Source organism: Tiliqua scincoides, chromosome 10, assembly GCF_035046505.1.
Source record: "Tiliqua scincoides isolate rTilSci1 chromosome 10, rTilSci1.hap2, whole genome shotgun sequence".
Lineage (NCBI taxonomy): Eukaryota > Metazoa > Chordata > Lepidosauria > Squamata > Scincidae > Tiliqua > Tiliqua scincoides.
In genome coordinates this window covers 27895381-27910518 of record NC_089830.1, presented here as the reverse complement: position 1 = coordinate 27910518, position 15138 = coordinate 27895381, and the positions used below count along the sequence as shown (strand labels likewise).

General features: G+C 50.9%; 2 protein-coding genes across 2 annotated transcripts in view; one reads left to right on the top strand and one right to left on the bottom strand.

The window, feature by feature from the left end:
- COX7A1 (cytochrome c oxidase subunit 7A1) overlaps positions 1-3492 on the top strand; it is an 8119-nt gene extending 4627 nt beyond the window's left edge. The window contains exons 3-4 of the mRNA XM_066638390.1: positions 776-860; positions 3222-3492. Coding sequence (XP_066494487.1) covers positions 776-860; positions 3222-3280 — 144 coding nt within the window. The 3' untranslated portion in view covers positions 3281-3492. The remainder of the gene's footprint in view (positions 1-775; positions 861-3221) is intronic.
- Positions 3493-5514: 2022 nt separating this feature from the next.
- Positions 5515-11698, bottom strand: LOC136661271 (synaptosomal-associated protein 25-like). The gene is made up of 7 exons (XM_066638389.1): positions 11627-11698; positions 10820-10861; positions 10397-10445; positions 9436-9553; positions 7780-7908; positions 6443-6587; positions 5515-5583 (listed from the first exon to the last, which is right to left on the bottom strand). Exons 1-7 carry the CDS (start codon positions 11696-11698, stop codon positions 5515-5517), a joined length of 624 nt encoding a protein of 207 aa, XP_066494486.1.
- Positions 11699-15138: the final 3440 nt, after the last annotated feature.

Sequence of the window (15138 nt, the reverse complement as noted above, 5' to 3'; positions counted from 1 at the left end):
TAGTCGCTCTCTTTTGCACCTTTTCCATTTCCACTATGTCTTTTTTGAGATGCGGCAACCAGAACTGGACACAATACTCCAGGTGTGGCCTTACCATCCATTTGTACAACGGCATTATAATATTAACCGTTTTGTTCTCCTTGAGGGAGACAGTCCTCCTCTTGCCATACTAGACCTATTGCCCTATCTATACTTTGGCAAGCTCTGCATCTTGTTAGAATGCAAAGACTGTGCTTTGGCTAGAGCAGCCTTGTGAACTGCTTGCATCTTCCGAGAGGAAAGGGAAGTGAGCTCAGAGCTCCTGACCTTGCCGGCAATGGCTAACCAGGGCTGGCTGCCCTCTAGGAGGCTCTGTCCTCTTCAGTGACATCCCTGCCAAGTTTGTGGGCGGGACCCCAGTTGGGTCTGTTATGTGCCATCCTGCAGCTGCAATTTCACTCCATGCACCGCATCATTTGAGGGGGGAGGAATGGTGGGGGAAAGTGGCACTCCCCATTGGTTGCTTCCATATCTTCCCCCAATGCCCTGAATTGACATGTAAAACTGTGAACACTGGTGGGAGGGGATGACACCTACACTCACTCCTGCCTGAAGGCAGGGGTTAACAACAGCCCTGCGGGGATGCTGGGCTCTGGCAACAGGCCAGGGGCGCTGTGATGCCAAACCTATGACAGGCCCTCTTTGACTTCAGTTCGCTCCGTGGATGCGCAAATGTCCCACAGGGGAAACTCAGCCTGGGGACAGGTGTCTAACGAAGCTCCTGGCCTCTCCCTAGGAAGACAACGGCCTCCCTGTGCACCTGAAAGGCGGGACCACCGACGCCCTGTTGTACCGCTTCACCATGAGCCTCAGCCTTTTCGGTAAGCCAGACTTTAATTCCTCATGTCAATGGGATGCTGGGAGGGGAGAGGGGCCAGGAGCCCAGGGCCAGGCCCTCCAAGAGGCTGCTGGGGTGGTTGTCTCTGATGCTCCAGTCAACCCCTTTCTGTTTTGCTTTTCTAAAACAAAGTTCTCTTTTGCACACCCAAAAATAGAAGCCCTGTCGTTTCTTGTTGAGGTCAGACAAATGGAGAAACGAAAGTGAAGAGAGTTGCACCTCTGGGCATTCCTTTTTAAACAGAAAGGGGAAGAACCTGCAGACAGGCAAAGGCAGCGACAGAGACACTATCGGTGGTTCAGATAAAACGTGGTCGGTTTTATTCACAGCGTTACAATGTGGAGGATACAACACACAGTTTTCCAGGGTCCTTTGGAAATCAGCACTCGTGTTGCGTATCAAAATGGCACACGTGTCCCACATCTCCTTGGAGTTAGCTAAGTCCAGAGCAGGCCTGAGACCTCTTGTTGTCTGAGGGGCTGCAGCTGCCGCCCTCCTTCCCAGGTGGTGGTGCACCAGCTGATGCCTAGGCTGCTTCTCTTTCCTCTTCCGCTTTGTCCTCCTCTGAGTCCAAGGAAGAGAAGCAGTGGACATGAGCAGGCAGGAGAGACGTGTCCCCACCAACCTGCTGCTTGAGATAACCATCTCAGCCTCACAGGTGAACAGGGCAGTCCCTACTAAAACCAATTTCCACTCTAGATTCAGCCTAGTTCAAAAGCAGGTGACCACCAACCTCCCCAGAGCAGCAGACAAACCATCAGCTAATGCTTGTCTCTTGAGCCTGAGTAGCCCTTAAACTCGTTTCATAGAATCACAGAATTGGAAGGGATCCACAAGGTCATCTAGTCCAGCCCTCGCCTGACCATCCTTTCAGCAAGCTCTTGCCAGTGAGCCAGCGCCACCCAATTAATTTCTTTTCACCCAGCAACCCTCAACTCCAGTTTCAGGGTGGAAGAACACCTGGTACCACCAAACCCCAACAAATGCTCGTTTGCATTTTTGACAAATGAGGCCTCATGGCATTTTGCAAATCTTGCTTTCTCACTAGCTGTCTAGAACACATCAGGGCTGCCGAGGTTTGGCTGCTGCCATTACCCAGAAAGAGTTAAAGCTGAGTTTCCAGACTGTCCTTAACCTAGCACTGTTTTCCAGCGATGCCCTTCTCCCACGGTCAAGATCCTTTTACAATGACTACTCACAAGCAATTGCTATTCAGCAAAGATGCCCTGGCAAAGCACATTAAAAACTGACTCATTTAAGGTTCAGCCATGAAAAATAAAGAGTTGCCACAAATCAAGTCTGAAAAAGACACGAGACGGCAATGTGACAAACACCGGGATGCCATGAATTGGCTATGACAGTGCCTGGATTCTCTGTGAAAACAGGGAGCAAGAAAGAGCTTGCAAGAAAGAGCGTGGAAGCAGCCTGGCTTCAAAGCCAAGTCAGGCTTTTGTAGAAGTGATATCTGAAAACAGATGGCAAAGTGACATGAACCCAGCGCCACACGACCTCCACATCTCAGTTCAACCCCCACAGCACACAAAAGGGTGAGCGGAGAATGAGGAGGTCCCATAATCCAATCTGTCACCACCAGCCCCTCCAGTGGTAGGCCAATCATGGCCCCCTCTGGCCTCAGTTAAAGAGTAACAAATGGGGGCCTTAGGAAGCTGTATTAGGCTAAGGGAGACCCTTGGGCACTCAGGCCAGTGTCAAGAACATAAGAGACCAACTGGATCAGGCCACAAGCCCATTGAGTCCATCTTCCTGTATCTCACAGTGGCCCAGCAGATGCCTCGGGGAGCACACAGGACTACAAGAGACCTGCATCCTGTTGTCACACCCTTGCATCTGGCAGCCTCTCTCTGAATGCCAGATCCAAGGGGGTGGCAACCTCTAAAAGTAGGAGGTTGCACATACCCATTATGGCTCGTAACCTGTGACGGACCTTTCCTCCATCAATCTGTCCAATCCCCTTTTAAAGGCATCTAGGCCAGACGCCACCACCACATTCTGTGGCAAGGAGTTCCACAGATTAATTACCTGCTGGGTAAAGAAATATTTTTATTTTTTGTACGTCCTAAGTGTGGCCAACACAGATGGCCAGTGGCTTTCCAGGGTTGCAGAGAGGTGTCTGCCCCGGCCCTACCTGGAGATGCTGTCAGGGGTCAAACCTGGAACCTTCTATGAGCAATGAGAGAGTCCTCCCTGCAGCTCAGTGGTAGGGTGTAGGTCCTCACCTCCAATACCCACAATCTCTGGGTCCTGCCATGCATTGGGGGAGGTGGTGTTCTTTGTCAGCAGCAGAGTCCCAGAAACACACTGGCAGCTATGCTTCTTCCCCCAGGTGCTGCCCTCTCCGTCTTCGAGCTGGTCCGAGCAGCTTTCCCCAGGAAGAACAAGTGAGGCTGAAGCAGGGAGCTCTGGGAAAGCAGCCCCTCCCTCACCTCATGCGTATCTCCTGCTTCCCTTTTTGAGGGTCTACGGCAGAGCGAAGGAGGAGGGGGAATACTTTGATGGAAAACTTTAGCAAATGATGTTTAGGAAACTCCTCTTTCCAATGGTGTGTGTGTTAGACCTGTTCAGGGAGGGGAAATAAATACTCAACCCCCCCACCACCACCACCACTGTTTTAATGTGTGCATCTTGACAATCACAGTTTCATAAAGCTGTCAGCGAACAAAACAATGGGAACATCCAATTCACAATGACAAGTTGTATTCAAACTGGGCCACACACACACACACACACTCTCTCTCTCTCTCTCTCTCTCCCCCCCCCCATGTGTTTGCATGGAGAGGGCTGTCGTATACTCAGGTCATTCAGTCTCACCTGTCACCAGCATCTCCTCTGACTGTTGGGTGCTACTCGGAGGGGGGGCCCTCAGGCACAGAGGTCCTTTACCCCATCACCTGACACCAGTTGTTTTTTAAATGGAGCTGCTGTTGGGGAGTGAACCTAGGTCCTTCTGCATGCACAACACATGCTTCGGCACTGGGCTTTGGCCCCTGCCCAGAAAGAAAGCATGCTGCCTTCCAGAGCTGAGCCATCCAGGAGGTTGGCAACCTTCAGTCTCGAAAGACTATAGTATAAGCGTACAGCACCCGGTATCCCCAGGCGGTCTCCCATCCAAGTAGTGACCAGGCCTGACCCTGCTTAGTTTCCAGGAGGCCAACTGAGGCAATTGCCTCAGGCACCAGATTGACAGAGGGTGCTCACCTTCACCTGCCCAGTCACCTCCACTGCTCACCCTCTTCCTCCTACTCCCTGGATTGGAAAAGGAAGAGGGACACAGCAGAAGAGGAAGTGTGGAGGAAAGGAGAGTGGTGGGCTAGAGACACTCTAGTCCTCCACTCTCTTCTGCACTCCTGCTCCATGGTCCTGTTCCGGCCCAGGGAGTGGAAAAAGCAGAAGCTGGCATTTCACCATGGAAGTGGAGGCAGCATTGGAGTCTTGGGCCACTTGCTCCATTCTGCTGTCAGAGCTATTGGCCCAGTCCAATACTCTGCCAGTCCAGCACTCTGACTGGGAGCAGATCTTCAGGGCCTCAGGTAGGGAAAGATCTTGCCAAGGAGGAATGGCAGGGATTGAAGCCAGGATGGCCATACAATGCACACCCTCTCCTATGCAGGGGTGTTTGGCTTAAGTGCCAGGATCTGGGGGATGCCACCCTACATCTCGCCCACTCAGCCACCTGACTCCTATTTCCTGCCCTCCAACCACCTGAGCTTTGCAACACGTCTGGTTCTCAAATGATACGTACTTATGACTACTAACTAAACAGCACGTGGGCTGTTATATATGATGAACATGTGCGGATATCAATTTTACATCTGGTGGAAAAACACTTTTTGTCGAGAAACCAACAACTGTTGCCTATGGAAAGTCCTGGATTCTTACACCCTGATCCAGTGCATATTTACTCAGAAGCAACTCCCACTTTGTTCAATGGGACTTGCCCTGCAAATAAGCATGCAAAGGACTTCAGCCTTTACCATCCAGGAGCAAAGCAAACGCGATTTGGGGGAAGGGGAATCCATGATAGGAACTTCTGACATGTTTTTCTTTGGTTAACTAGAGCCAGAGAGGGAAGGTTTGGATCAGGGTCATGGCAGAGGGAAGGTTTTTTCTAACATCATGCCCATGTCATTTCCCTTCCTGGTTAATCACAGCATCGGGGTTGGAGAATTTGGATTAGGGCCATGGTGTGTGTGTGGGGGGGAAGGGTCAACTTCTCCCTCCCAGAGTGCCATAACAGGAAGCCAAACAAGGGCTCCCAGAAGCGGCTTTTAACCAAAGAAAAAGGTTGGGAGATCGGATAATGGACTGTCTACAACACAGCAAGTTTGGCCCCGAGTCTCCGCACTATCATTCCATGACACTTGCAAGCTTTGGGAGCAAATGTTTGGGGTTACACTCCTGGATCACAAGGAAGCCCAGCTGGTTGCAATTGGATGTGTGATGATGGCACTCACACACATGCAAGTTCAGGAAGCCCATGCCGAGGTGGGAAATTTGATCTCAATTAGCTACTAAAAGGGCCTGGACCAAAATCACCCCCAAGATCAGGGTGCCTGAAATTACTTTGGGGGGGATCAGAGCAGGGAGGCTTGGGGGGCAAAGGGGGCCTGTAGGGCAATTCAGGCTTTCTTCAGCATCTCTGTTGCTTGGTTGTTGGCTTGTTCAATGCGAATCACATTCTCAGCAGCCTGAGGAGAGAGAAGGAAAATGGTGAGTGACTGGAAAGCAGGTTGGGGGCAAAGCAGGGTGAGAAATAGCTCCCTTCAACTATTCCACAGAAAAAAAAAAACCAAACAGATACCATCAGCCACATTTCTGGCTGTATACAGCCCAAGACATGACATTTATATGCAAAGAATAGGAACCCATCGCCATTTTCCTGATCTAAATGTGTTTTTCACATGCTTAAAAGCCCAGAAGGAAGACCCAGCGGGGGGGGGCGGGGTTTGGAATGGGAAAATGGTAGTCATGAAAAAGTTAGGCATCCCAACCTTCCCCAGAAGTGGCTCTTCTTTCTCTAAATGGGCCTCCATGCTTCCTTTACACATACATGCCTATAGTGTGGCTCTGATGCAAGTGTTTTCACCTGGCTTGCTGGAGTCTAGACTGCTTCTGAGAATATGCAGAGTACCCTCCCCTTACTGTGGAGTCATTTCAGCTGACCTCCGCAGTTGACGTCATTGCCAAGCTCCAGAGCACCAGCAAGGAAGCTGCCCGCAGCTTGAATCCCAGCTGCACAGCCTCACAGCTGAGAAGGAACCCCGGCCCAGAGAGGCTTCCCAAAGATGCGGTGAGCAGAACTGCACAGGGGTCACTCCAAACATGTACACAGATAACGAGAAAGAGTGAGCCCCCTTCTGGAGAGTCAAAGAATAGCCACAGAATGCTCAGTTTGGAAGGTGACCTCTGAAGTTTTCTGAGGTGTGGGGCAGGCAGGTCAGCGGGAAGTGAAAAATCTGGGCGCAAATTCAGCTCAGGTGCAGAATTTGGAAGGTTTCCCCCCCCCCCAAAAAAAAACCACAGACACGTGCTCCTGTCCCAATCCACCTTTTCCTTGATGACGTCCATTTGCTTGTTCTGGATGTCAATTTCGTTGCTCATGTCTAGTGCCATGCTGCGCAGGTTACTCAACATGCTGTCCACCTGTGTCAGGTTCTGCTCCATCTCTTCCTCTGCATCATCTTTTGTTATCCTGAAGGGCAACACCAGCAAAAAGGGATGGAAACAGGTCCCAAGGTAGAGCCTCCCACTCCCAAGGACAGAGCCCCCCCCCATTGAAAACAGACATTCCCAAACAACATGCTAGGTTGCATTCATATTCCTTGAGAAACAAACAATTCACTGCTCCAATGAGGTCTCCTTCTATATAATTCTACCTGTCCTCTCAGGTCATCACCCTTCTGACTGTGTTGCCACCAGCAGAGGTGAGGGGATGACGGCTAGAAATAGAGGCTTCTTGGTGGTTGTTCCTCATTTGTGGAATTCCCTCCCCCCGGAATTAAGAACAGTTCCCTCTCTGTTGACTTTTTGGCAGGACCTCAAGACCTCTTTATTCAAGAAGGCTCTTAACTGCTGACAGACAGGCTGGCACTTTGAATGAATGTAATTTTAATTGTTTTGCATGATCCATTGGGGTCTGATCTGCTTTACTGTTTCAAGTTTCAGTATTGTTTTAATCTTCCACTTTGCACTGTGGTCATGTTGTAAGCCACCTTTGGCGCCTCCAATGTGTGGGAGCAAGGCAGGACTGAAATTATTTGAACAAACAAAAGAGGCTTCCATGAAGGAGGCTGTCCACTGTGTCTCTGTGTGCTTTGCTGCTCTAGCTTTGCTTCCTCCCTATCAGTGTTTTGGGGGAGACGGAAGTGTAATTCTTCCCTGCCTCTTCATCAGGTGCGATGATCCATCATCACTGAATCATTCCATATGCAGGAGAACTGTCAGCCCTCAAAGGAGTTTGCTTGTTGTGTCTGCATGAGTACATACAAACATAGGAAGTTTGATAGATAAGCTCAGTCTGGTCCTCACTGAGTGGCAATGCCTCTCCAGCTACGCCGGGGTTGTTTCATCCATATCAAGAGACAGAGGACTCACTCAGGCACACAGGGCATGGGCTTCTCTATGGCACCCTTACTCTTTCACCATTTAACCTGAGGTCTTTTTCAAACTATGCAGAGATGCAGGGAGAAAGGAAACTTTCGGGATGACAAGTGACAATTTCTTCAGTTTTTAATGCAGATAAACTGTGTGAGGCTCATGGGAACTCTGACAAACAGCTCCTGCTCTCCCTCCTGCAGTGCTTCCCCTCCTGCAGTGTTGCTGGGGGGGGGGTCTCAGTTCCCCACCTCCCCCACTGAGCCACTTGCTTGCAGGCTGCTTCTTACCTCTGAATGAAGGGTCCACTCATGATCATCTGATTCCCATCAGGCACACAGGGCTGGCGGGAGACCACGTCACTCTGTGCGTTGCCTGCTGCTGGCTTGTAGGCCTCCAGGGCTTTGAGGTTCTTTAACCTAAGGTATTTTTGCAAAACACACAGATGTGCAGACAGAAATTCAATGGATGGTGCTTGCACCACCATTGCAGCTCTTTGCTGGGCAAGGTAAGAATTGAAGTGCGTGCGTGCGTGCGTGCGTGCGTGCGTGCGTGCATGGGGGGGTCTCTTCTTGTTACGAATGAAATTAGACACATCCATGCAGGTTCCTTTTATCACTATTAGTCATGAAGATTTAAGTGGACACTGAATACCAGTAATTGGGGGGCAATAAAATGGGGAGGGGTTGTTGCCCTGGAGTTGTGGTTGACCCCCATAGGAAGCAGAGTGCTGGGCTTTGGTTTGACCCAGAAAGGCTCTCCTACCATTCTTAGGGGAACTGCTGAGGATGTCTCTCCTGCAGCAAGGAAGTGCAAGAAACTTCTAAGCAGTGCCATCACTAGGGCGGTGCAGACCACACAGGGTGACACCCTTGGGAATGACACCACCAGTGGCCAAAATTTTGGAAACCTTTAGAAAATCTGTATTTATGAATAATACCATCATATAGGATGTAGGCAACCTTCAGTCTCAAAAGACTATGGTATCGTGCTCTGAATGGTGGTTCTGGAACAGCGTCTCTCTCCCACCATCAGAAGCAGCTCCTGGCGTCACGCTCTACGCCAATAAACTGCTGCTTCCCATGTTGTGCCGACGCCGTATGGCAAAGTTGGAGTGTCCTCTCCAGTGCGCGAAGCTTGGGTAAAGAAGGTATGGAGGATAGGCTGTTACCCATGCAGCAAATTCCCCCTCTCGCTGAAATGGTCCAATGGAAAGGCAGAAGCCAATACAGTTGGTTCCAGCAGCGTCGCAGGAGTTGCCAGAGCATGACTGTGTACAGCCACAAACTGCTTCAGGGACTCCGGCTCCTGATTTTGCCTCGAGGTTGACTCCTGAAGCCTTTTCCATAACTGGATGTAGCCACAAGGCAGTGGCAGTGGCTTTCAGTCCACCATCATATAACACAGCAGGGAACCAACAAGGTATTAGTATGAGACAGCTCCCATTTCCATGCATTAGAGCTAATACTAGGACTCTGATTCAGTTGTGCAAGTGTCATCTAATTGGCCACTGGTTTTCTTGTTGGCTAGTGATCTGTTGGGTGACTGTTACTGTTATATATTAAAATCAAGCTAATGGGGATTACACCAACCCTCGTGATGCCACTGCATTGAGGCTGCGCATATGATATTGTGATTTATCCTGTATGGTCTAGCATGGGAGGAGGTCCATCGTGGGAATGACGCAATGAGCTCTTGCACAAGGTGACACAAACCCAAGCGATGCCTCTGCTTCCAAGGAGGTCAATCAGTGACTTTTTATTATGACAGTAAGAAGGAGCCTTCACTGGCAATGGCGCTCTACACTTGAAGAGCAAGCGCTGGGGGAAACAACCAGGGAAGGCTGCCACCTTCCTGCCCTTGCCTGTGAGCTTCCGGAGGCATTTGCTCAATGGCGGGACTCCCCAGCCAGGTGGCTCTTCTACTGTCACAGCTGCAGGACTTACTTGGCACAGGGGCAGACAAAGAGGCCGCAGCACTTGGCCATGTCCTTGAGGTTCTTCTCCGCCTCCTTCATGTCTTGGTTGATCTGGTCTAAGCCTTCATCAATTCGGTCCAGCTGCTCTGAGCAGGAGTGGGAGGGAGGAAGGAAAATGAAACCCGGGCTCCAGACCCACATAAAGAAGGAAGAGTCGGCCAGCATTCAGCAGGTGCTTTTGCAAGACCCAGGCCAGACCGACACGTGCAGCTGAACAGAGCGAGCTGCAATTCACAGCCAGTATTTCTTTTGCAACAAACACCAACAAAATTAACCACCAGTAGCAACATCTCAGCACGCTTTGTTTTGTTCTACCTGGGAGGAGGTAAAGAGGGCACAAGAGGGGGGCTGCTTCCCACCCAGGAATGGGGATTTTAAGGGGCATCAGCATTTCAATAACAGACCCGGAATGTGTATAAGACTTCATACACTAAGCCAGGGGTGTCCAGAGTTTTCAGCAGGAGGGCCACATCATCTCTCTGACATTGTGTTGGGGGCCAAGTGAAAAAAAGAATTAATTTAAAATTTGAATAAATTTACATAAGTTTACATATATTAATATGCTAGAGGTGGAACAGATGAATGAATGATCTTGCAATAGCTCAAGGCCTATAAAAGGCGTTGCACAAAGCAAGGCTGGCCTTTTCTTTGCTGCCGCTACTGCATCACAGACATGAAACAGCAAGCAGTGGAGGGAGCCCTCATCCCACAGCTAACGCAAGAGGTCAAACAGTCGCCCTCACACTGAGAGCAGTTGTGTCGGGCCAGTGCGGGCTCCAGCAAGTTTCTGGAGGGCCAGAAGCTCATTGGAGGCTGGGGTCTCCCTGAGGGCCACATCGGGAATCCTCGAGGGCTGCTAGTGGCCCCAGGGCCGGGGTTTGGGCATCCCTGCACTAAGCCAAGTCTCCACCAACCACAGCAGGTCTTACCTCCTTGCTCGTCCAGCATGACTAAGCATCTGATTCCGGCATCTTTGCTCTGCGTGAAAGGAGAGACAAGGACATGAGGAATCTGCTTGGACGCTGCATCATTCTTGGTGCCTGAAAGGACTCTTGCCTTCCCCTGACTGAGAAGGCTTGCGGCAGAGAGCTTCAAAAATACAGACCACTGATGGTGAAGTGGGGAGTTGAGGAGGGGGACCACTTTCCCACACAGAAAACCCCCAGAGAAACGTTGGTTCCCGTGTTTTATGTCTCTCTGTCACACAATATTATGACCAACAGACACAGGCCAAGGCTGGACTGCACCGATGAAGGGGCTTTCAGTCCACTTTGCCCAACGGTCAGAAAGGCAGGCATTTGCTTGTCACTCACAACATTCGTTGGCCTTCCCGATTCACGCTTGTGCCTTACCTCCTCTACCAAATGCAGCATCCGCCGGGTACTTTCCAGAGACTGCAACGAGAGGAAAAAAACAAGACACCCCTGTTGGTACCAGAGATGCAGTTACCGTGACAGAGGTGCTCACGCGGTCTGGTTCACTAGGGGAGGGCGGGCGAAAACACACAGGTTGATCGTTCATCCTTTTGCCTAGGCCTGGCTCTGCCCTCTCCTTTCTGCTCCTCTCAGAGGGGGGAAGAACAGGCAGCCACCTGCTCAAATTGCAGGCATTGTTGTGGGTAAAAATGGGGAGGGGGCCATAGAACCCCCAGGCAAAGCCAGCTGCTGCCACTGCTCCAGGGAAGCCTGAAATGAGGGGAGGAGAGATCCAGGGTCAATGTTCTCAAGTAAGTCTGCAAGAAAATGTCAAGTGACAGCACAAGGGCTAGAATTTGGTCAGGACACCTGGGCTTCCTGGGGAGGGTTGGGCTCAAATGCTGTCATTCTATTGGCTGCTGCCATCCTCCCCATGCCGCCAACACAGTGCCATTGTGGGGCATCAAGGAGGGAGAAAGGACAGTCGCAGGATTGTGGCCTGAATGCTGTGGCCGCCTCATAAGTCCTGCCATGTAGAGGGGGTCCCCACCTGCCAAAGGCCCCTCGAGGCTTTCATGCTGGCTGGTTGTCCAGAGGAACAGGTGGCAGGTTGCCTTCCCAGGCTCCTTCCCAAAGCCAGCTTTCCTTCCTTCCCACCCCTTGTGGGACGAGATCTTTCTCTGGAAACTGGGGGAGCTGGCCCAAGCACGGAGGGGACAGCAGAAGGCAACAAGCAGTTCCCACCTCATCGGTGATCTGGACCGCACGACGTTGGAGCTCCTCCAGCTCAGATCCAACCACGCCATTGGCTGCCATCTTGGGATCCTACAGAAACGACACCAAGAGGGGCAGAGTCTCCCCGTATGGGTTGCTCCAGAGTCTCCTACACAAAGCAAGGGAGATTCCTGAAGAGGAGAGAGAGATCAGGCTGCTGCTTGGTTCCCCAAAGTGTCTCCGTCGGTGGCGAGAGATAATGCCTTAGCCCACCATTTTCGACTCCTCCCTCTTTCGCTCACCACCCAGAGGCTGGCATTTGGTCTGGCCCAAAGGAGTGGCGGCATTCGGCATGCCACCCCAAGCTTTGTGCGATGCTAAAAGAAAACTGAATTCCCCACTGAGAAAAGGTGAATTCTGAGATGGGTGTCCACGCTGCAAAAGGAGTCAACTGGAATAATTTTGTCATGCACAAATTATCTTCAGTCTTTCTTCTCTACAGTCTGTTTAGTGCAATTTATCCTGGTTTGGCCAGCCATGGAAGGGGCAAGGAAAGTGAAGCCTACTCTTCACTCCCTACTTTATACAGCCAATAGCCTCTGAACTATTTTATACCCCTTGATACCCCCTACGGACCTGATAATACCTCCTGAGGACCCATAATGCCCCCTTAGTACCCCCAAGGCCCCCTTAATTCGACTTGATGCTCCCGAAGGACCAATTAATACCCCATAAAAAGCTCTTATTACCCCTTAAGCACTCCTTAATACCTTCTATGAACCCCTTAATACCCTCTATGGACCTATTATTACCTCCAAGGACCCATAAATATTCCTTAAAACCTCCTAAGGATCCCTCAGTACTCTTTCAGAACCCTGGAATACCCCCTAAATACCACTTTAATACTCCTTAATACCCCTCAGAACTTTTTAATACTTCCTAAAGATCCCCGAATACCCCCTTTATACCCCTTATGGACCCCTCCTCTCTCCTGCCGAGGAGGAATCAAACCCAGGGCAGATGAGCCCCTACCATATCTCTAGCCTCTTCCTCCTCCTCTTCTTGGCTGCTATAAAGCCTCAGCAGCCCTCAAACCATGTAATTATTGTGCTCAAAAAACACAGATGTTGTACTCTGTGGGAATCCAGAAATGCCACCCACCACCCCAGGACCTTTCCATGCTCCCACCTTCTGTTGATTCGCTTTATCTACAGAACTGTTGCATATTAAAAATAGGTGCTTGTGTGGATTTTGCTCTTGTAAGGAGGGAAGGGCAGGGGGTGGTGAAGACGAGGAGGAAGAGCACAAATTGACAACCAAAAGGCGGCACAGGGGGAGAAAAGGAGGGTCGTGGGGGATAAAAATAATGCAGGGATTCTTTGGAAGGGGATGGAGAACTCCAAGCAGCACCAGACAGAGAGACTACAAGGGCGCAGCTCCATTTGGAGGGCAGAATTTAAAAGTTCTCTACTCAAAAAGAGCACCACAGAGGCAGGAGATGGTGCAGAAAAGAGCAACAAAAAAGGACAAGAGGGCTGGGCACGCCTCCTCCAAAGGCAATGGCTCCAGCATACTGAAGCTACTTAATTGGGGAGGGGGGGGCAGTCCAGAGAGACCAAAAAGAGTTTGGTGCTTTTTGTAATAAGTTGTTGATTTGCAGAGGCGAAGCAGGCAGGGCAGGTCCCAGCAGTGACATAGCTAGAGGGGGTGCAAAACACTACATTTTGCAGGGAGCCTCATCACAACATGCGAGTGGCCCCTCCCCTTTCCGGGAGGGGGAAACAAAATGGAGGCAGACACCTGGCTCTGGAGGAGCTGCTAGCATGCTGTGGTGAGACTTCCTGCAAAATTTAGTGCCTTGCACCCCCTCTAGCTACACCACTGCATCCCAGAAACATACCTGTCCAGGACCCCAGGATGCTACTACACGCATGCTCCAGTCACTACACGCTCCATGTCACTCCAGCAGCCTTTCCCCAGAAGATCCAAAATCAAGCCCATTGTTCTCTTTTCTGACCAAATCCTTGCCAAATGCTGTCCCTCTTTCTCCAAGGCTGTGCTGGTCTCTGCTCTTCCCACTCCCCAGTGCTCCAGCTCAGTCTTCCCCTCCACATTTCCTCTCTCACTCTGCCCCCCTCTTCCTTTCCAATCCAGGGAATGGAAGGAAGAGGAGAAGCCCTGGAGGCAAGGAGGAGGACAGAAGGGGGTGCCCCCTGCCAGTCTGCTGACTGAGGCTACAGCAGGCCCCATGAATGGGCCGCCCCTGGGCTCAGGCCTCCACAGGTGGAACAGTAGCCAGGTGCTGGGGTCCTCGATGAGGTCAACCCCACTGGCTTCACTGGAGGGGTAGCATTGCTACTGCTGTCTGGAACAGCTCTGATGTCGAGTGGGATGGGAAACTTACACAGTGCATTGTAGCACCTGCAATATTTACCGTGCCACACCCCCTGTAGTTACACTACTGAGCAGAGCCATTCAATCAAGCCTTTGGCAAGTCATCTGCCAGCCCACCGAGTCACGTCTCAGGATAGTCACTTGGTGTGCAGAAACTTCTTTGTTGGCCAAACTATCAATCTTGTTTTAGAATTACTCAGAGCTGTTCTAGAACATTGAGGGGGGGGGAGTGAGGGCCCTCCCTGCCCTGCCAGTATGGGGCCTAAATTAAGATTGAACATAAAAAGATTCCTGCTGGATCAGGCCAAAGGCCCATCTAAGCCAGCTTCCTGCATCTCACAGTGGCCACCAGGTGCCTCCTGACGCCCTTCCTCGCATCTGGCATTCTGAGGTAGCCTACTTCTAAAAGCAGGAGGTTGCACATGCCCATCATGGTTTGTACCCTGTGAGGGACTTTTCATCTAGAAATCTTTTTAATTCCCTTTTAAAGGCGTCCAAGCCAGACACCAACATGACATCCTGTGGCAAGGAGTTTCACAGACTAATTACATGCTGGGTAAAGAAATATTTTCTCTTGTCTGTTCTGCACTGGCATTTTCTCTTGTATCCAATCTGAAACCATGGAATGGAGAATCGGCACCATGCAGTGGGCACCCAGTGCATCCAACCATTGCCCCAGGCACCTCCTTCCCCCGCCCCGCACCCCTCCTTTGACAAGTGAACCCAAAGCCCCTGCCTTTAATACCTGCATGGCTGATATCACAACTCAGTTTCCCCTTTGTCACAGCGCTTCCTCTCTGTGAATCACCATCAACTAAAAAGCATCAGATCTGGCCTCTCCTCCGGCATGACTCAGCCTCCTGACAGGAGCCATTTAGTCTCCCTGCAGCCCTTGTTCTCTTGGGGGGGGGGGTGCCCAGGGGGGATGAATCTCTCCACTGCATTACAGACTGGAGCCTCGCAGAGCATTAAGCAGGAACATGGACTGTCTGAAAGATAACAAACACTCCTTGTTCCAGAACTGCCGAACCTCAAATCCGCTTGGAGTAAAAAGCAGGGAGATCATTTTATTGCTATCCCTTCTCCACCCCTCAACAGTGCCCTGGAGAATATGTAATTACAGTGGCCAGAAATAGAACACACTGGGC